This window comes from Ursus americanus, chromosome 22 (assembly GCF_024610735.1).
Source record: "Ursus americanus isolate L20-20 chromosome 22, mUrsAme1.1.p, whole genome shotgun sequence".
In the NCBI taxonomy this organism is placed as follows: Eukaryota; Metazoa; Chordata; class Mammalia; order Carnivora; family Ursidae; genus Ursus; species Ursus americanus.
This window is the reverse complement of record NC_142148.1, coordinates 50,034,215-50,057,323: the sequence shown is the minus strand read 5'-3', so window position 1 is coordinate 50,057,323 and position 23,109 is coordinate 50,034,215. Positions and strand designations below refer to the sequence as shown.

The 23,109-nt window shown below is 41.1% G+C and overlaps 1 protein-coding gene across 8 annotated transcripts in view; it reads right to left on the bottom strand.

Annotated features, from left to right (window-relative positions):
* Positions 1 to 20,971, bottom strand: part of LOC148108120 (ral-GDS-related protein-like) — a 50,787-nt gene extending 29,816 nt beyond the window's left edge. For 7 of the 8 annotated variants that reach the window (XM_087853820.1, XM_087853821.1, XM_087853822.1 and 4 more), the window contains exons 1-2: positions 2,466 to 11,988; positions 429 to 796 (exon numbers count right to left, since the gene is read on the bottom strand). In XM_087853820.1, coding sequence (XP_087709946.1) covers positions 429 to 796; positions 2,466 to 2,667 — 570 coding nt within the window. In that variant the 5' untranslated portion in view covers positions 2,668 to 11,988. Of the gene's footprint in view, positions 1 to 428; positions 797 to 2,465 lie in introns of all 8 variants that reach the window. The other variant, XM_087853824.1, reaches the window with a different exon arrangement.
* Positions 20,972 to 23,109: the final 2,138 nt, after the last annotated feature.

Sequence of the window (23,109 nt, the reverse complement as noted above, 5' to 3'; positions counted from 1 at the left end):
ATGATAGCTACAACCACAGGTTTATCTATCTGCCCTGCACTTAAGTACACATCAGATACCTAGTAATTGCTGAGGGTACTCAGCCTCCAAAACAAGTGGGTGGGCGACCCATGGACTTGACTGAACACAGGGAGCTGCCCTCCTCCACCCACGGGACCAGGGCCTGCCCATTGGTCTCTCCATTCTGGCTCACTTCTTCTCCCTAGTACCTCCGTATCAGTGCTTATCAGGGTCTCTCGCTACAGTCCGCAGCTGGACAGTGAAAGCTTGGGGCTAAGCGCCTTGACGGGTTGACAGGGTTGGGAAGTGGTGGAGCTGAGATTTGGTCCCAGACCATAGGAGTCCACATCAGGGAAAGGCAGGTGTAAGGCAGCCGAGAGCAGAAGAAACGCTTGTCCCTGCCCCACCCTGAGAGCCTAACTGCTCACCGTATCCATATATGTGAGTTGCTCTGTCACAAGCCTGGAAGGGAAGTCCAGGAGGTCAGGCTTCTCCTCACCCAGCTGGTTCTTTGGGGTGACACAGCAGGAACCATCTGGGGTCACAGTGGGCTCTATGTCTATTGTCAGAGCTGGAGTGAAAATTCCTGGGAAAGCTGATGGTCCAGCTGACTGCAGCTCAGCACCCGGCACACATGGAGATGATGGGAGCATGTGTTCCAGTTCTGCAACAGCTGATGGAGGGGAGGCTGGCTCTGACACTGCAGGTGATGGTCGATGCAGAGCTGGGGTTGCCTCTAGCTCCATAGAAGGCCCTTTTTCTGGCTCTGCAACTGGAAGGAGCCCTGGAGCTGGCACTGGAGCAGGTTAAAGAGAAAGGTTCATCCACATAACTGACTTTCCATGTGCCTTTCCAAAAACAGGACATATACCATGGCCTTAAGGAGGGCACGTATTGCATGGTGCACTGGGTGTTATACGCAAGTAATGAATCATGGAACTTTACATCAAAAACTTGGGATGTACTGTATGGCGACTAACATAACATAATAAGAAAACATTAAAAAAATATATCCAATGAATTTCCAATCCATGAGCCCCATTCCAGATAGCCTTCCCAAACTGCAATCTCCCTTACCCTCTGCCTCTACAGGCTCCAGAAGTTCCCGCTGCAGCAGGAGAATGGGGGCATGGTTTTTCAGGTCCCAGTCATGGCACTTCAGATGTACAGAGCCCCCCCCCCCCCTTTACCTCAAGTCATATGTGGAGCACAGTCAGAGGCCTGGCCTTTCATTCCACATGCTACTCCCACAGCACCGTTCTTTCTGTGTGGGTCCCAGAAGATGGCCCCAGGCCACTTCCAACCCCTCTGTAGCTGTCTTTGCAGTGGTTTGCTCATCCAGAAAACCTGAATGAGTGGTTTTTCCACTTACACTCTTCACGGCCATAGGTCTAGTCTACTCTGTCTTCCATGCAGACCAGTATCAGGGCTTAAGTTTGAGGCAGATTTGTGAGTGGTCTGCTCACCACAGCTTCTATTATTGGCCCCAGTTGTGGTCAGCAGAGGTGGATATGGAAAGGGGCAGGCAGAGCAAGATGAGACCATCAAAGGGGTGGATGTTTTAGGCACCAACTCAGCCCAGATTGTGCTCTGCTTCCCAGAGGGCTTGAAGGCCCATCCATAGCTCTTTTTGACTCATTTGCTTCTTCAGGAAGCCCCCCAAATTCAGCCCTCCCATGGAAACCAAGAGATCTGTGAGATCTATGGCTCTGAAAGTCCCTCCCCAGCCACAACCCCTGTATCTCCCACCCTGCTCTGTGGAGGCAGCAGTCTTTCCTTCTGGACCCAAAGACCGTGTTTTTACTTGTTATAGTCCATCATAATGGTACAAACACGGGTGGATCTAGTCACACCTCGAGTAGGCCATGAAGATGTCACATCTAATGAACTATGGACATGGGTGCTTATGATGTGTAGAGTGACTATCTGACCCTCTGACTAAAATTGAGACCCAGACATTGTATCTACTTTGTCGACTGAGTTATCTTAGTGACTGGAAAGTGCCTGCATTACTACATGCCTAATACATATTATTGAATGAATGACTCCTAACCAGTACTTTCCAAATACTGAGTGGACCTTGGGCGGCTCTGCCTGCCCCCAGTGACTCCCTAATCTGGTCACATAAAGGACCAGTGCCAGGACCAACTAGATGGAATCTCAGAAGTCCTTTGCAAACAGGAAAACTATGAGCTTTCCATTTGCTTTTGTAAACCCAGAAGGGCCACAGGCCTGTGAGGGTTGAGGTTGAGAGCTTCTTCACTGGAGAGCGAGAACTACTAAACATGAAGATGCCCAGCATGTTCAGCAGCCTTTTCTACAGAGCCAGGCCCCAGATAAGCCCGTGCCGTGTTTTCTCCCCTGATTTCCTACAGGAAACCTATGAGATTCAGCCTCTTACCACCCCATTTTTCAGAAGAGGAAAGTGAAGCTCAGAGAGGTACAGTGACATTCCCAAGACATACAGCTAGTAGGTGGGAGTCTCACTCCTGTGCTGTGCCTGGGGTGGGCATTCACCTGTTGAACTGCTGGCCCAGGACCTGTTGGGGTGAAGTGAACACATGGTATTATGCAGAAAATTGTGATATTTGATATGTTTATATCTGGGAAGAATGGTACCAGGGAGCGTACGAAATGCTCCACTGTGCCTTCTCTGAGCATCAGCATCGTGCAGGCCTCGTCCAGGGACAGGATTAATTCTTTTTCCCCACCAGAAAGACGGGGGGGGGGGAGGGGAGCGCAGTGTACTCAGCTTCAACTCCATGAACCACCAGGAAGATCAGGGTCTGGCGTTCAGACCAGAGACTCCCAACGCTTCGGGAACTTGTGCAAGAAAAGGGACTTGAAGGCCCGCCCAGAAAAGGGCTGTAGGCTTAAAGGTGCAATTGGCTTTAGGGGTGAAATGATAAACCATTGTTCCCTTTAACCCATTTTGTTAGTTGAGCAACAATAGCATTTCTCTCTTTTAATAGCCTTTATTAAGAACTCTATGCCTTTAAGTCATCGGTAAACATCCCTACTGCAGACAGGAGAAAGCAGAAGCTTAGCATCTCCAACGCTGCTTGAGATCATAGACGTTGGGCCTGAGAACTGTCCAGAGCATGGAATGCATGGCATTCCTCCCATGCTGATGAGGCCTGGTCTGTTCCTGACATGGGGAGAAAGGTTCAGGGGAAACCACCCTCCTTGGCAGGCCACAGGGCAGCCAATTGTTTCTAGTGTGGGTTCTGGCCTTGCCCTGATCATCTGTGGGTCCTGAGATAGGACATGAATTTGGACCCATTCTCACCCCAGACCAGCACTGGATGTTGTTGGTGGCCTGATGCACCTGCTGCTTGTCAAAGGAGATGAAGTAGCTGAACCCTTGGAGCGGCTCATCAAAGATGTCCTGGGTGGAACTCTGAAAAGATAGAGCCAGCTACCTGGGCCAGGAGGCATCAGAGGCCTTCCACCCAATCTGTGGTTCTATGTTCTGGCAGATCTAGCAGCTAAAAATGTTTGTTAAGACACTTAAGTGTTCCTTGCAGCATTGCTGAAATGGCAACAGAATTGAATCATGTCAAGTTCCACCAGCCTTGAAAGGCTGAATTACTGTGGCTGACAACCTCCTTTACGGAGGTCCAAAAAGACATATAAGGACACAGCTTGTGACCTGGTGGACCTACAATGATTTGATGTACTCTGAGAAATGACGCGTTATAGAGAAACATATAGAATGACTTCATCCCACCATTCCTTTTATGTTCAATCACCCTATTTAGTGTGAGGATTTATAAGGCCTTAGACAAGTTCTCCAAGGACAGTGGAGCTGGGTTCTACACAGGATACCTGGGTGAGTAGGGAAAATAATAAAAACAGTACAAAGACACTCATGGCTTCGGGAAAAGTAAAATAAAACACAAGAAAACAAAATAACCTACGCCCCTAAACTGCAAAAAAAACATTAATTATATTCTCTACCATTCCCATATATGTGAAGAGTCTTCCTACCTTATCCCATAGCTGGTGGTGGAGGTGTAGATGTTGGGATTACTTTGTGGTTGGGCCTGAGGGACACTCATGTGGAAACACTATAGGAGGGCCCTAGGTCTGTCCCCATATTTGTGTGGGGGCCCTGGGTGTGGAGAACCCTCTTCCCATTCTCACCTCAGGCAGCACTGATCCTGGGTGGTCTGGTGCACCTGACACTTGTCTAGGGAGTTGGAATAGTTAAAGTCACAGACCAGCTCATCAATGATCTCCTGGGTGCAGCTCCGAAAATGCAGTGCCCCATATATATGGGGCCAAGAGACATTAGTGGCCTCACGGGACATTGCCACAAGGGGCCACCCCCATTAGAAATCGTGTTCTCCAGTTAAGGCTAAGAGAAGCAGCAGAAAAGACATCCAACAAAGAGGAAGCCAGATGAAACCCTAGGGCTCATGATTAACATACAGGTGGTTGAGCTTGGTCCCCAGCACTCAGCTTCTCATCCTGCCTGCTATGACCTGGGGTGTGAACATGAAAGATGGGCCAGGTTCCAACACCTGGCAGCTTGCTTCTGCCCAGGAAGGGCATCCTTCCTCTGCCCCCTCCTCTACACACACATACACATACACACACACACTTAGTGAGGGGCAAGAGGTGTGGGCCTGCTGAAGTAGGATCACTGTTGTTGCCTGCTCTCCAGTGGGCTGCTCTGAGCTGCCCTGTGTTACCTGTTGGTGTCTCCTGCCACATGTCCAGAGGGCTCGGAAAAGCGGGCTGAGACGACGACTACAATGATGTGAAAGTCTTTCTCTCTGGACTTTCTGGGCCAAAGCCCCTGAAAGTAGGAATACAGCAACAGAACATCTTGTTCTCTTGAACGTCTCAAGTCAAGTGAGCTGGAAAGCAGGCTTTCTTTGAATGGATGTGCCTGGTTACCAGAGTTCTAAGTTCAACTGGGGCCTATCACCAAGGAAGTGAGGTCGCTTCTTCAAGATTCCAGTACCTTGGCCTCTGCCGTCTCTTGGCAATGAACTGTTTACTTTTCTCCCCCATGTCATCTCCTTAACTGTACACTATGAGCCAAAAATGCCATAGCCACCACTCTCTGGAAATGTAACCAGGGTCTGAGGTTTCAGGAGACAGAACTGAATTCAGACCTTTTTTCTTTGTTTTCCCAGTTCTGAGTCCTAAATCATTGTGTCTCTCACATATTCCCCACTTTCCCAAGCTGCTTAGTGGGGATCAGGCTAGAATCCACTTCTTAGAGACATCATCAGGTGTATGTGGATAATGTAACATGGGTGGGGTGGTCCCCTGTGTATCTGAAGCACAATTTTCAGGATGGAAGAATTACAAGAAGGGGTGGGACTTGGCATGGAGGGCCGCTCAACAGAGGCCTGGGTTCCAACAATGTAATATTGGAACACTTTCCCACTTGGCCTTGTGTAAATGTGGGCACTATGATGGGGTGGAAATGAATGAAGAAGCAGATATTGCTGTCCTCTGTAGTTAAACTGTTCAATTGTTTCCCATTACATTTAGAATGAGACCCAGTTGCCTCATTTTTTTAAAATTTTTAAAAAAGATTTTATTTATTTATTTGACAGAGAGAGACGGCCAGCGAGAGAGGGAACACAAGCAGGGGGAGTGGGAGAGGAAGAAGCAGGCTCCTAGCGGAGGAGCCTGATGTGGGGCTCGATCCCATAACGCCAGGATCACGCCCTGAGCCGAAGACAGACGCTTAAGGACTGCGCTACCCAGGCGCCCCAGTTGCCTCATTTTTGTCTATGAGGGGCGCAGCCTTCACAGTGGCTCCCACCGATCCAGACTTGTGGTATAGGCATCACTCTCTACCCATTAGGTGGTTAGTTACTGGCTTCTGACCAATAGGATGCAGCCAATGTGATGAAATGTGATGTCTAAGTTTCAATTGCAAAGAGTTTCTAACTTCCTAGTTACTTTTCTTGTGTTCTGCTTCTCACTCCCTTTCCCTTTTTCTTCTTCATCTCTGAACCAAAAATCGAGCACAGATATTTTGAGCTGCCATGTGTAGAAGCACACATGGCAGAGAACTTGGCCTGTGCCAAGGCCAGAAGACACACAGGAACTCAGATTCTGAGTCCAAACAGCTTCCCGAATCATGTGAGCCAACTTGGGAGAAAATCCTCTGCCAGTCTCGCCTCAGTCACTGCTGCAGCCTCTGACACACCTTGAGCCTGGGGAACTATGCTTATTTGTGCCTGGACTCCTCACCCACAAAAACTGTGAGAAATTAAATATATACATTTTAAGATTCAGGCTACTGGGGCAATGCAGTAACATAGGAACAATAGATAAGTAACAGTCTCCCAGGCCTCAGCACCTCTCCCTGCCTTCCTCCCTCCCCTCTGCTCTCCTCCTAGTGTCCCTCCAGCCACGGGGGCTGCCTTTTTCACCTCCTCTGGCCAAACCAGCTCTGTTAGTGAGTGTCTGCAACAGCGGTCCCTTCTTTCTGACACACCGCACACAGACGTGTGCAGGTCTAGCTCCCTTTTGTCAATCTGTTTTCAGCAATGTCACCCTCAGTGAGGCCTTTCATATTTTCCTATCCAATGACTCCCCAGCCTTCCTTCATTACACACTTCAGTCGTCGTATATAGCACTTGCTCTTTTCTTTCGCGTCTTTGGTTTGTGCTTTGTCCATCTCTAGACTGTGAGCCCCTAAAAGCAGGGAGCTCTTGGTATTTTCAGCTCTCCTCATGGGTCCACCAAGGTACCTGGCATAGGGGAGTGCTTAGGGTATAGTTACTGAATGAATAACTGAGAAGATCTTGGAGCCCACCTCCCCTTTTAACAAGCTAGACTGTAGGGAGAAGCGCAACTAAAAGTTTCGAGCTTTTCTGGGCGAGGGGACAACCACAATGGCCTCTGCCTGACTCTTCCTGCTCCAGTATCTCCAGCAGAACTGATGAGGCACCACGGACAAGGAAGCACCCTGCATCACGTTCTCTGTCTCTAGTGGTACAGCCCCAGGCAGGCACACCACCAAAGAAAGGGTGCTTTCATTTGGGTGTCCTCAAGGCAGTGGCTTTCCAGAGTCAGAGTGGCAAAGGAGCAGGATCTCCAGGCTCCAAGAGCAGAATAAGGGACCACAGAAACCTCCCTTTCCTCCTTTTTCTGTCCACTCCCATGGTGTCCTCTTTACTATTCCAGCACCCTCACCTCAGCCAGAAGAGTGATTCTGCACCCACCCTTGTATGTCCAAACGAGGACCCTGAAGGTCTAATGGAGACTGGTCTTGCCGCTGGACCCCAGAGACAGTGTTCAGTGCTCTGGCACTTTCCCAGAGAACATAAACAAATGATAAGCAGGTATGTGCAAGCCCAAAGTGCAATGACCTATCACATCAATTGGAGCAGCTGTCATAACAACGACAAGAGACAACAAATGCTGGTGAGGATGTGGAGCAAAGGAGCCTATGCGCACTGGCGCCGGCACTGTGCAAAACAGTATGGAGCGTCCTCAAAACACTGAACACAGAACCACCGTATGTCCAGCAGCTCCACGTCTGGGAACATTCCATAGAAAACAAAGGAATATGTCTAAGAAATACCTGCACTTCCATGTGCAAGAAGCTTTATTTACCATAGCTGAGACAAGGAAAACATCAGTGCCCATTAGTGGTGAATGGATAAAGAAGTGTTACCTACATAATGGAATATTAATCAGCCATAAGAAAAGGAAATCCTGCTAAGTGTGATAACAGTTTTGGACTTAGAGGCATTATGCCAAGTGAAACAAGTGAGACAGAGAAAGGCAAACACTATATATGTGTAGGTATAGATATATATAGGGAGATAGATACTATACAGATGATAGATACATAGACATTTTCCCCTTTTATGTGGAATCTAAAACAAAGAAAAGAAAAGGCGGAAAACTAATTCAGAAGAACAGATCAGATTAAAGTAACAAGAAACAGAGGGGAGGGTGGGGGCAGGGATTGAGTGAATGGTGAAAAGGTACAAACTTCCAGTTTTAAGATAAATAACAGGGATTTACAGTACAACATGATGACTGCCGTTGATACCGCTCTATGGTTTGAGAGGTGTTAAGAGAGTAAATTCTGAGATTTCTTATCACATAATACCTTACACATACACAGTGTGTCAATTATATACAGTGATCAATTATATCAATAAAACTGGGCAAAAAATATTTTAATATTCATAATGGGCATCAGGCAAGTTGACTTGGTAAAAATAATGACACATAAGCAAAATGTAAAACAGCAGAACCCACAGTCAGTAGACTATGATATGGATAAAAAATCCAAGCCATTTGCATAAAAAATTGATTCTGATTTTTAAGATCAGTGAATTAAAGTTAAAGTAGATAAAATAGAATTTTAAATTGTGCTATATTTTTAAAAATTGATCAAGGAATAAAATGTCTTATTAAATTAACTCTGAAAATACCGTTTTGAAAAAATTTTCATGTTTTGGAAAATTCTGATTTTAAGCTTTTAAGTGGGCACAGAATGAGAACATTTTGTTGGATCAAAGTTGTCTCCACGAAAATGGGTGAGACAAAATAGCAGCACCAAAATGGCAAGACTAAATTGTCCTGTGTTCATTTCTCTGTATTTGCAGTTTTTAAAGAAAAAATATTTTTATTGACATACAATACACATAATCAAAAATCTACCATCTACCGTCTACAAATCTACCATTTATAGGTTTATATTTCATTAAGTACATTAAGTTCATGGAATACATTTTAAATGTATTAAATGCATTAATACCCTTTCTACAACCTCCGTCTAACCCAACTTCACATCTCATTTCATCTTGTGAAACTAAAACTCTACACCATGAATCAGAAACTTACCATTACTGCCTCATTCCAGCCCTTGGCAACACCATTCTACTTTCTGTCTTTATGAATCTACTTTGGGTAGGTCCCAAAAGTGGAGTCAGAGCTTGCATTTTTATGAATGCACTTAATGTAAAAGTTCACCCATGTTGTGGCATATGTCAGTGTTTTCTTCCTCTTCTGAGATATTATTCATTCTTATTCCATCGTGTGTATAAACAACATCTGTTTCTCCTTGGACAGATAGTGGATTGTTTTCATGGTTTAGTTATTATGACTAATGATGGCATGAAAATGTATGTTCAGACAGATCTTCAAGACCATGGTGTCAATTAATTTGGGTATATACCCCAAAAGCAGAATTACTGGAACACAGGGTAAGTCTAATTTTAATTTTTTTTAAGAACTACCATACTGATTTCACAACTATGCTCAAATATTCCTACCACACACAATGAACAAGGTTTCAATTTCTCCATATCTTTGCCAACACTTGTTCTTTTCTTTTCTTCTAATTCTTTTTGTGTGTGTGTGTGTGGAAGAGTCATCTTGATGAAAAATGCTATTTCATTGCTTTTTTAAGTGTGGATTTCTGGGGCATCTGGGTGGCTTAGCCATTAAGCATCTGCCTTTGGCTCAGGTCATGATCCCAGGGTCCTGGGATCAAGCCCCGCATCAGGCTCCCTGCTCAGTGGGAAGCCTGCTTCTCCCTCTCACACTCCCCTTGCTTGTGTTCCCTCTCTCGTTGTCTCTCTCTGTCAAATAAATATTTTTTAAAATAAGTAAATAAAATAAAATGTGGATTTCCCTAAAAATTAGTGAGTCAAGTATCTTTTCAAATTCCTTTTCATGTGCGTGTCTTTGAGGATGTGTGTATTCACATTTTTTTGCACATTGACACATTACATTTGGTTTGGTTTTTGTTGCTGAGTTTATGTGTTCTCTGTATATTCCGGATATTGAGCCCCTTTCAGACCCATGGTTTGCACTACGGTCTCCCGTCTTGTGGACTGTGTTTTTACCTCAGTGATAATGTCTTTTAAGTTGTTTCTATTTTGATCTTCAGCTTAGATGATCTGTCCATTGTTGTGAGTGAAGTGGTGAAGTCTCCCACCATTAACGTATTTTATAGATAAGTTTTTTTACTTTGGTTATTAATTGGTTTATATAATTGGCTGCTCCCACATTGGAAGCATAGAAATTTATAATTTTTAAGTCTTCTTGCTGGATAGGCCCTTTAAGTATGATACGGTGTCCCCCTACATCTCTTACTACAGCCGTTAGTTTAAAATCTAATCTGTTTGATATGAAGATTGCTACCCAGCTTTCTTTTGAGGTGCATTAGTGTGGTAAATTGTTCTTCATCCCTTCACTTTCAATCTGGAGGGGCTTTAGGTTCAAACCGAGTCTACTGTAGACAACATACGGATAGGTCTTACTTTTAAAATCCAATCTTGTACTGTTTGTCTTTTTAGTGGAACATTCAGAGCATTTACATTCAGAATATGTATTGAAAGCTATGGATTTAGTGCCATTGTATTTAAAATCCCTGTTTCTGTAGATTGTCTCTGTTACTTTCTGGTCTGTTACCCTCGGGATCTGTCCGCCTGCAGTATCCCCCTTATTATTTCTTGTAGGGATGGCTTGGTGGTCATATGGTCTTTCAGTTTGTCTATCCTGGAAACTCTTTATCTCTGCTTCCATTCTGAATGATAGCATTGCTAAATAAGGTACTCGGCTCCATTTTCTTCTCATTTATTACCCTGAATATACCCTGCCAGCCCTTTCTGGCCTGCCAGGTTTCTGTGGACAGGTCTGATGTTATTCTGATGTTCCTCCCTCCGTATGTAAGAAATCCCTTCCCTCTAGCTACTCTCTGCATAGCTTCCTTGGTTTTAGGATTTGCAAGCTTCACTATTATATGTCGTGGTGTTGATCTATTTTTATTGATTTGAGGAGGAGTCCTCTCTGCCTCTTGGACGTGAATGCATGTTTCTTTCCCCAGATTTGGGAAGTTCTCAGCCATGATTTGATCAAATATACCTTCCAGCCCGCCTTCTTTGTCCTAATGATCCTGATATTGGTTCTTTCCAATGTACCATTAAATTCTCTAAGTCTCTCTTCATGTGTTGTGGGTTGTTTTTCTCTATTTTCTTCAATTTCCTTCCTTTCCATCAGCCCATCTTCTAGATCACTTATTATCTTTTCTGCCTCACTGACCCTGGCTGTTAGAGCGTCCAATTCAGCCTGCATCACATGCATAGCATTTTTAAGTTCAGCCTGATTAGATCTCATTTCTGCCCTTATATATTACATATTGTCATTAATGCTTTTTCCTACCCTAGCTATTGATTTTACGATTGCCATCCTGAATGCTACCTCTGACTTCATGCTTATATCCTTAAAATTAGTTCTGTGGCAGAGGACATGGTCTCCGGTTCTTTTCTTTGTTGAGAGTTCTCCTTCTAGTCATTCTATTGAGGGATGGTTGAGCGAATACACAGAGTCCAAAATATCAACCACAAACCAAGGAAGACGCACTCTAGAAAATACTCCAAGTGGTCGGAAGCTACCACAGATACCCAAACAAAGCGACGATTATCCTAAACAGTCATTACAGTGGGGCAGAGAGACTATAAGCACTCAGGGTGGACAAGGCGGGGTGATCTGTCTGTTCCTGATTGATTTTTGGTCTCTGTCTTAGAAGACACCATGTCCCAAAATTGCAAACAATCTGGAACTTATATATATAACATATACATTTCACATACATAACAAAATGTAGTAGTGTGAAAAGGATTGGTATGAGGTATAAAAAGTATAAAAGGTAGATATGAAAATATAAAAACCCACTTCAAATCATAAATTGGGAAATAAGAGTATTTGAGATGATAAGGTAAAAAAAATTAAATAAATGTAAAATTTTAGCTTGAAGTATAAATGAGTCTAGAGGGAACACCTGGACCTCAATATATTAGTTTCCCCTGGCGCTGGAGTTTTGCAGTCCTGTAGGAAATAAGCGTGTCACTTACCTGTTCTTCCAGTCTGTCTTCTGGGGGAGGGGCCTGCTGCTCCGCTGTTCAGGCTGCTCTGCCTGGTTGGCCTTTCACCACCACTTGTCAGGGGGTTGGGTTTAACGTGAGGAGGTTGTCCGTGTGGCTTTGTTCCCTGGCAGATTTCCATGCCTCCTTAGAGGGTCAGAGGAAATACGGCTGTGCAGAAAACTCTGGCCTAGGGCAGCAAGATCACGGTCACCTTTCTTCAATGAACCTTCCAGGTCAAAACATCTCCACTTGGAAAAAAACCTGTCAGCCAAGAATGCTTTATTTGGAAAAGCTGTCCTTCAGAAATAAAGGAGAGATAAAGACTTTTCCAAACAAAGAAAAGCTAAATGAGTTCCTCACTACTAGACCTGCCGTAAGAGAAGAATTAACACCTGTACTACTTAAACTCTTCCAAAAATATCAACATAAGAGGAATACACACAAACACATTTTAAGAGGCCAGTATCACCATGATACCAAAACCAAATAAAAAGACTACAAGAAAAGAAAATTATATACTAGTGTCCACGATGAATATAGATGAAAAAATTCTCTTTAAGTATTAACAGACTGAATTCAGCAGCATCTTAAAGGACCATATACCACGATCAACTGGGATTTGTCCAGGGGGTGCAAGGATGGTTCAACATATGCAAATCAATCACTGTGTGACACATCACATTAACAGAATGAAAGATAAAAATCATATGAATATCTCAATAGATACAGAAAAAGCATTTGACATGCATTTGACAAAGTACAACATGCATTCATGATAAAAACCCTCAACAAATTGGATCGTGAAGAAACGTACCTCAACACAATAAAGGCCACATACGGCAAACCCACAGCTAACATCATACTCATTGGTGAAAGACTGAAAATTTGTCATGTAAGATGGGGAACAAGACGAGGGTGCCCACTCTCAACACTCCTATTCAATACAGTACTCGAAGTCCTAGCAGAACCATCAGACAAGACAAAGAAATCATAGGCATAAAAATTGGGAAGGGAGAAGTTAAAACTGTCTCTATTTGCAGGTGACATATAGAAATCCTAAAGACTATAAAAACAACCCTGTTAGGTCTAATCAATGAATTCAGTAAAGTTGTAGGATAGAAAATAAATGTACAACTAGCAGTAGCATTCCTATACACCAACAACAAGATATCTGAAAAAGATATAAGGGAAAAAGATACAAAGAACACAATCCATTTATGTTAGGAAAAAAAAGAACAAAATACTTAGAAATAAACTTGAGCATGGAGGTGAAAGATCTCTTCACGGAAAACAAGACATTGATGACAGATACAAAAAAGAAACCCACCAACGAATTGAATGGTATTGCATGTTTATGAATTGCAAGAAATAATGTTAATTACCCAAGCCACCAATAGACTCAATGAATTTCCTATCAAGATTCCAATGACTTTTTTTGCAGTAAGAAAAAAAAAATCCTAAAATTTGAATGAAACAATGAAAGACTTTGGATGACCAAAACAATCTCTAGAAAGAAGAATAAAGCTGGAGGCATCACACTGCCTGATTTCAACTGTATTATAAAGCTATAAGAAATCAAAATCTTATGGTAGTGGCATAAAAACAGACACATAGACTAATGAACACAAGAGCCCAGAAATAAACCAGACACATACGGTTTTTGAGAAGGGAGGCATTCTCAATGGAGAGAAATAAAACAGCTTCTTCAGTAAATGATGCTGGGAGAAGTGGATATTCACATGTCAAAGAACAAAACTGGACCCCTATCTTACACCATCCATAAAAATTTACTCAAAATAGATAAAAGACTTACAGGGAAGACCTGAAATCATAAAATTCCTACAAGAAAACATAGAGAATAAACTACTTGACATTGGTCTTGGTAAGTATATTTTAAAACTAACACCAAAAGCACAAGCAACAAAATAAAAAAAAAAGTGGTACTACACTCAAGAGCCTCTTCACAGTGAAAGAAATAATCAACAAAATGAAAATGCAACATATGGAATGGGAAAATATTTGCAAATCATGTATCTGAGGAGAAATTAATACCTAAAATATGTACATAACTCATACAACTCAGTTGTATGCGAAAAAAAGAAAGAAAGTAAAGAATATAAAAGAAAAAAGAAACCAACTAAAGAAAGGACCAAGGACCTAAATAGACATTTCTCCAGAGAAGACAAATGGACAACCAGCACATAAAAAAGGTGTTCAGGGGCACCTGGGTGGCACAGTGGTTAAGCGTCTGCCTTCGGCTCAGGGCGTGATCCCGGCGTTATGGGATCGAGCCCCACATCAGGCTCCTCCGCTAGGAGCCTGCTTCTTCCTCTCCCACTCTCCCTGCTTGTGTTCCCTCTCTCACTGGCTGTCTCTATCTCAGTCAAATAAATAAATAAAATCTTTAAAAAAAATAAAAAATAAAATAACCAAAGGATCCCACAATTCCACTTCTGGTTACATAGCTGAACAAAATGAGATTAACATGTTGAAAAAAAAGAAGTTAGCCTGTTGAAGAAGTATTGCCACCCCATGTTCATAGCAGCATTATTTACAATAGCCAAGATATGGAAACAACCTGTATCTATCAACAGAGTAATGGATAAAGAAAATGTAGTCTGTATATCCAATGGAATACTATTCAGCCATAAAAATAAGGAAATCCTGTCACTTGAGACCGCACGGATGGTCCTTGAGGACATTATACTAATTAAGTCAGCAGAGAAAGACAAATACTAGATGATCTCACTTATATGTGGACCCTAAAACATAAAACAAATAGAAAAACAAATAGAAAAAGAGATCAGATTTATGGTTACCAGAGGCACGGGGTGACGGGAGGGAAAACTGAATGAAGGGGATCAAAAGGTACAACCCACAGCTGTAAGTCCTGAGAATGTCATGTGCTACACAATCACTGTAGTTAACACTGCTGCATGTTGTAGCTGAAAGTTGCTGTCCTCTAGTTCAACCTCATTGAAATATTAGGAATCCCAAGCTTAATCCGAACGGTTTGAGCCCAAGGTCACAGAGCTCCCACGTTGCTGTTTTCAATTGCTGCCATAATACAGAACACTTGGAAGGAGCACCTATATTCCAGGAACACAGCCAAATATCCTTTATTCACTAACTCTTCTGACCCTGTGACTCCATACCCTTTACTTGTCGTAGTCAGAATTCAGTTAGATAGAAACTGCCTTTCTGATTCTAACAGTACTAACGCACTATGTTTTCAACACAAGCTGCCTATAATATAGTTTAAAGTATATTTATGATGTGTATGAAAAATAAAAAAAAATTATTAGATGATAGTTAAGGTCCCAGAGGCTCGACAAATTCCACAGTTCTCAAAAATATGGCCCCAAAGCCAGCAGCATTACCTACACATTTGTCAGAAATGCAAATACTCTAGCCCTCGAGAGAACTATTGAATCAGAATCCAGTGGGATTTACCTTTGGCATCAACAAGTCTTCCAGGCAATTCTAATGCACACCAAAGTTTGAGAAACACTGCTTTAATTGTTTTCATTGTTTGCACAAAGACAAGGGTGGATAATTAGTCATAGTCATCTCCATAAACTCAATAAAAGCAACGGATTAAAAAAATACAGACAAACTCACATATCTCATACGGAAAATTTACAATTTATAAAAAATTCTACAATATGCTTTAGAAGCTTAAAGAAAAGTGTGAGGACACATGAAACCTCATGATATATTTGGGTTTTGTGATGAGCACTGAGTGTTATACACAACTGATGAATTACTGAACTCTAAAGATACGTAAGTTTTGTTTTAATTTATGACTGAATATAGTGTTCATTTCTGTTTCATAAATGGATTTAAAACACCACATATGCCTAGTAATAAATGAAACCTCAAGAAACTAGATGAGTCTCAAACAAACAACCTAACTTTACCCCTTAAGGCACTGGAAAGAGAACACATCAGGCCAAAGTTATTAGAAGGAAAGAAATAACAAAGATTAGAGCAGGGAAAAATGAAGCGGGACTAAAAGGATAATGGAGTATACCAACGAAACTAAGAACTGATTCTCTGAAAATAAAATTGACAAGCCTTTACCTAGATTTCCCCCACCCCCAAAAACAAGGAGAGAGAGAGAGGGAGAGACAGAACTCATATAAAAAACGAAAGAATGATACCAGAGAAATGCCAAAGATCATTAGAAACTACTCTGAACAATTATATACAAAAAATTGGACAACCTAAGGGAAATTGATAAACTCCCAGAAACATACAACTTGCTAAGACTGAATCCTGATGAAATGGAAAATCTGAACAGATTATTAGTAAGCAGGTTGAATCAGTAATTGAAAACCTCCAAAAAACAAAACTCCAGGACTAGATGGTTTCACAGGTGAATTCTACAAAATATTCAAAAAGGAATTAATACTCAAATTCTTCCAAAAAATAAAGGAGGAGGGAATTCTTCCAAACTCATTTTATAAAACTGGAATTCTTCTGATACCTGATCCAGACAAGGATTCTGCAAGAAAAACATTACAGGCCAATATTCCTAATATACACTTACAAAAATCCTCAACAAAATATTAGCAAACCAAATTCAGTAATACACTAAAAGGATCATATACACATATCTAGAAAAGTGTTGTTACAGCTGATGTCAGAGAAATTATCTGTGCTATCTTCTAAAATTTTTATGGTGTCAGGTCTCATATTTAGGTCCTTAAGCTTTTTGAGTTAATTTTTGTCTATGGTGGAAAAAAAGTCCAGTTTCATTCTTCTGCACGTTGCTGTCCAGTTTCCCCAAGATCATCTGCTGAAGCGGCTTTATTTTCCCCACTGTATACTTTTGTGGCCTTTGTTGAAGATTAATTGACCATATAGTTGTGGAATTATTTCTGAGCTTCCTATTCTGTCCTATCGCTCTGTGTGTCTATTTTTGTGCCAGTACCATACTGTTTTGATTACGACATGTTTGTACCGTAAATTAAAGTTTGGAATTGTGATACTTCCAGCCATGTTCCAGGATATTTAGGATTTTTTGCGATTCCATACAGATTCTAGGTCTGTTCTGGTTCGGTGGAAAATGCTGTTGGTGTTTGATAGGGATTGCCTTAAATCTGTGGATTAGATAGTATGGACATTTTAAGAATATTAATTCTTCCAATCGACAAACATCGAATGTCTTTACTTTCTGTGTGTGTGTCATGACTTTAAATCAGTGTATTTATAGTTTTCAGAGTCCCGGTCTTAAAGCCTCTTTCATTAAATTTATTCCCGTGTGTGTGTGTGTGTGTGTGTGTGTGTGTGTTTAATCGTTGGTGCAGTTGTAAATGGGATTTCTTTCTCAATTTCTCTTTCTGCTATTTCATTCGTAGTGCATAGAGATGGAACAGATCTGTGTATTAACTTTGCATCTTGTAATTTTACTGAACTTATGAGTTCTAGTGACTTTTTTTTTTTGGTAGGGTCCTTAGAGTTTTCTAGATACAGTATCGTGCTATCGTGCTATACACGAATAGTGACAGTTTTACTTCTCCCTTACCAATTTAGATGCCTTTTCTTTCTTTTCCTGGTCTGACTGCTGAGGTCAGGACTTGCAGTACTATATTAAACAAAAGTGCTGGGAGTGCACATCCTTGTCTTCTTTCTGATCTTAGAAGCAAAACTTTTGGTTTTTCACCATTGAGTATGACGTTAGCTGTGTGTTTTAGATATATGGTTACTGTTATTATTTTGGGGTACGTTCCCTCTAATCTTACTTTGTTGAGTATTTTTGTCATCACTGGGTGTTGTACCTTGACAGATTAGATTTTAAACTAAAGAGGTAGGTAGAGATACAGAAGGACACTATATTATTCTTAAAGGATGTATCCAACAAGTGGATATGACAATTATAAATATCTATGCTCCCAACAGGGAAGCAGCTAGATACACAAGCCAACTCTTAACCAGAATAAAGAGACATATAGATAATAATACGTTAATAGTAGGGAAGATATAGATAATAATACGTTAATAGTAGGGAACCTCAACACTCCTCTCTCAGCAATAGACAGATCACCTAAGCAGAAAATCAACAAAGAACCAAGAACTTTGAACGGACCAGATGGACCAGATGGACCTCATAGATATATACAGAACACTACACCCCAGAACAACAGAATACTCATTCTTTTCGAATGCACAGGGAACGTTCTCCAGAATAGATCACATACTGGGTCACAAAACAGGTCTCAACCGATACCAAAAGACTGAGATTATTCCCTGCATATTCTCACACCACAATGCTTTGAGAATGGAACTCAATCACAAGGAAAAATTTGGAAGAAACTCAAACACTTGGAAACTAAGAAGCATCCTGCTCAGGAATGATTGGGTAAACCAGGAAATTAAAAATCAATTTAAGCAATTTATGGAGACCAACGACAATGAAAACATATCGGTCCAAAACCTATGGGACACTGCAAAGGTGGTCCTAAGGGGGAAATACACAGCCATCCAAGCCTCACTCAAAAGAATAGAAAAATCTAAAATGCAGTTTTTATATTCACACCTCAAGAAGCTGGAACTGGAACAGGTCTAACCCACACACAAGAAGGCAGGTGATCAAGATTAGAGCAGAGATCAATGAATTAGAAACCAGGAGCACAGCAGAGCAGATCAACAGAACTAGAAGCTGGTTCTTTGAATCAACAAGATCGACAAGCCGCTGGCCAGACTTATTCAAAAGAATAGAGAAAGGACCCAAATTAATAAAATTATGAATGAAAAGGGAGAGATCACAACCTACACCAATGAAATAGGAAGGATCATTAGAAACTTTTTATCAACAGCTTTATGCCAATAAATTAAACAACCTGGGAGAAATGGATGCCTTCCTGGAAACCTATAAACGACCAAGACTGAAACAGGAAGAAATTGGTTACTTAAACAGACCGATTAATTATGAAGAGATTGAGGCAGTGATCAAAAACCTCCCCAAAAACATGAGTCCAGGGCCTGACGGATCCCCAGGGAATTCTACCAAACATTCAAAGAAGAAATAATACCTATTCTCCTGAAGCTGTTTCAAAATATAGAAATAGAAGGAAAACTACCAAAGTCATTCTATGAGGTCAGAATTACCTTGATCCCCCAACCAGGCAAAGACCCCATCAAAAAGGAGAATTACAGACCGATATCCCTGATGAATTTGGACGCCAAAATTCTCAACAAGATCCTACCTAGCTAATAGGATGCAACAGTTCATTAAAAGGATTATCCATCAAGACCAAGTGGGATTCATCCCTGGGATGCAAGCGTGGTTCAACATTCGCAAATCGATCAGTGTGATAGATCATATCAGCAAGAAAAGAGTCAAGAACCATATGAGCCTCTCAACTGATGCAGAAAAAGCATTTGACAAAATACAACATCCTTTCCTGATTAAAACCCTTCGGACTGTAGGAATAGAGGGTACATTCCTCAATTTCATATTCTATGAAAAGCCTACAGTGAATATCATTCTCAATGGGGAAAAGCTGGAAGCCTTTCCCTTAGGTCAGGAACACGACAAGGATGCCCACTCTCACTATTATTCTTCAACTTAGTACTAGAAGTCCTTGCAGCAGCAATCAGACAACAAAAAGGGATAAAAGGTCTCCAAATCGGCAAAGAAGATGTCAAACTGTCTCTCTTCGCAGATGACATGATACTCTATATGGAAAACCCAAAAGACTCCACCCCCAAACTACTAGAACTTATAGAGCAATTCAGTAATGTGGCGGGATACAAAATCAATGCTCAGAAATCAGTTGCATTTCTATACAAGAACAATGAGACTGAAGAAAGAGAAATTAGGGAATCCATTCCATTTACAATAGCATGAAAAATCATACATTATCTCGGAATTAACTGAACCAGAGATGTAAAGGATCTATATTCTAGAAACTACAAATCGCTCTTGAAAGACATTGAAGAAGACACAAAAAGATGGAAAAATATTCCATGCTCATGGAACGGAAGAATTAACATCGTTAAAATATCTACGCTACCTAGAGCAATCTACACATTCCATGCTATCCCAATCAAAATACCAATGACATTTTTCAAAGAACTGGAACAAACAGCCCTTAAATTTGTATGGAACCAGAAAAGGCCCCGAATCGCCAAGGAATTCTTGAAAAGGAAAACAAAGCTGGGAGCATCACGTTGCCTGATTTCAAGCTGTACTACAAAGCTGTGATCACAAAGACAGCATGGTATTGGCACAAAAAAAGACACATAGACCAATGGAACAGAATAGAGAACCCAGAAATGGACCCTCGGCTCTTTGGGCAAAAAATCTTTGACAAAGCAGGAAAAAACATCCAGTGGAAAAAAAGACAGTCTCTTCAATAAATGGTGCTGGGAAAAATTGGACAGCTACATGCAGAAGAATGAACCTTGACCACTCTCTCACACCATACACAAAGATAAACTCCAAATGGATAAAAGACCTCGATGTGAGACAGGAATCCATCAAAATCCTAGAGGAGAGCACAGGCAGCAACCTCTACGACATCGGCCACAGCAACTTTTTTCATGACACATCTCCAAAGGCAAGAGAAACAAAAGATAAAATGAACTTGTGGGACTTCATCAACATCAAAACCTTCTGCACAGCCAAGGAAACAGTCAAAAAAACTAAGAGGCAGCCCACGGAACGGGAGAAGATATTTGCAAATGACACTACAGATAAAAGACTAGTATCCAAAATCTACAAAGAACTTCTCAAACTCAATACACGAGAAAAAAATAAACAAATCCTAAAATGGGCAGAAGATATGAACACTTCTCCAATGAAGACATACAAATGGCTAACAGACACATGAAAAAATGTTCAAAATCATTAGCCATCACGGAAATTCCAATCAAAACCACACTGAGATACCACCTTGTGCCAGTTAGAATGGCAAAAACGGACAAGGAAAGAAACACCAAAGGTTGAAGAGGATGTAGAGAAAGGGGTTCCCTCCTACATTGTTGGTGGGAATGCAGTTGGTATAGCCACTCTGGAAAACAGTGTGAAGGTCCCTTAAAAAGTTAAAAATTGAGCAACCCTATGATCTAGCCATTGCACTACTGGGTATTTACCCCAAAGATACAGACGTAGTGAAGAGAAGGGCCATATGCACCCCAATGTTCATAGCAGCATTGTCCACAATAGCTAAATTGTGGAAGGAGCCGAGATGCCCTTCAACAGATGACTGGATTAAGAAGTTGTGGTCCATATATACAATGGAATATTACTCAGCTATCAGAAAGAATGAATTCTCAACGTTTGCTGCAACATGGACGGCACTGGAGGAGATAATGCTAAGTGAAATAAGTCAAGCAGAGAAAGACAACTATCATATGATTTCTCTCATCTATGGAACATAAGAACTAGGAAGATCGGTAGGGGAAGAAAGGGATAAAGAAAGGGGGGGGTAATCAGAAGGGGGAATGAAGCATGAGAGACTATGGACTCTGAGAAACAAATGAGGGCTTCAGAGGGGAGGGGGTTGGGGGAATGGGATAGACTGGTGATGGGTAGTAAGGAGGGCACGTATTGCATGGTGCACTGGGTGTTATACGCAACTAATGAATCATCAAACTTTACGTCAGAAACCAGGGATGTACTGTATGGTGACTAACATAATATAATAGAAAAGAAAAAAAAAGAAAAAAAGAAAATTCTTTATTAAAAAATAAATAAATAAATAAATGAAAGGGGGAAAAAGGAAAAAAACGTAAGCACACAAAATCAGGGAACAGGACAGGGATAACAGCCCCAGATACAGAGGAAAAAGCTGGATAAAACAGATGATTTTCTATGAATGTATAAATCACCAAAACTAAACCAGAAAATGATAGCAAATCTAAAAAAGCACTAAGCTTTTTTTTTTTTTTAAAGATTTTATTTATTAATTTGACATAGAGAGACAGCCAGCAAGAGAGGGAACACAAGCAGGGGGAGTGGGAGAGGAAGAAGCAGGCTCCTAGCGGAGAAGCCTGATGTGGGGCTTGATCCCAGAACGCTGGGATCACGCCCTGAGCCGAAGGCAGAGGTTTAAGAACTGAGCCACCCAGGCGCCCCAAAAGCACCAAGCTTAGGTAGTTTTACTGGGGAATTCCACCAAATTTAAGGAAACAGATCATTTCAAGAGTATTTAAACTGGCTAAAGCAGAGAAAGCTTTTAATAAAGCTAAGGAAAGCACTAAAACAACTTGATAAAGATTACATTAAAAACAAAATTACAAACTGGTTTCACAAATCACAATGTAAAATGACTCAGTAAAATATTACTAGAATCTGGCTACACACTAACAGAGTTTTCACTGATGATTCAATAATATGACCATGATTCAATAACATAAAATCTGTTACTATTATTCATATGAACAGGTCAAGGAAGAACATCTGTATAATTTCACAGATGCTAAAACAGTATTTAATAAAATTCAACAACCATTTTTGATTAAAAAAACAAAGAGCAACAACACAGCCCTTAGTAAAATAACTAGTGTGGCAGAAACACTAAAAGCATTCTCAGTGAAGTAAGGAACAAGACAACGTACCCACTATCATTCTCACTTAGTATTTGATCTCGTCCTGGAAATACAAAGGAACCAAAAAGAGAAACAAGAGACATAAAAAGTAAAAAACATGGAATGAAATTCTTATTATTTGTAACTGATATATTATACCTGAAAATCCAAGAGAACCAACTGCAAAAACTACTAGAAACAATATGATGACATAAGTTACTGCTTGAAAAATCAGTAAGTACAGGGGCACCTGGGTGGCTCAGTCGGCTAAGCATCTGCCTTGGGCTTAGGTCATGATCCCAGGATCCTAGGATCAAGCCCCACATCGCATGGGGCTCCCTGCTCGGCAGGAAGCCTGCTTCTTCCTCCCCCTCTGCCTACCACTCCCTCTACTTGTGCTCCTCTCTCTCTAATAAATACATAAAATAAAAATTAGTAAAGTACAATAATAAAAATATGTAATATAAGAAAGGGTCCTATTTTCAACAACAAAAAAGATCAACTAGGAATAAATTTAAGAAATGTACAGGATTTTTACACAAATCTTTTAAAGACATTTCTGAGACAACTGGAGAAATGTGTATGTAGATTGGATATTACATTAAATTAGTACTAGGCAATAAATTGTTAATTTTGATAAATATAAAAAAGTTTTGATAAATATAGCAATGAGGTTATATATATTTCAAAAGTCTCTATTTGT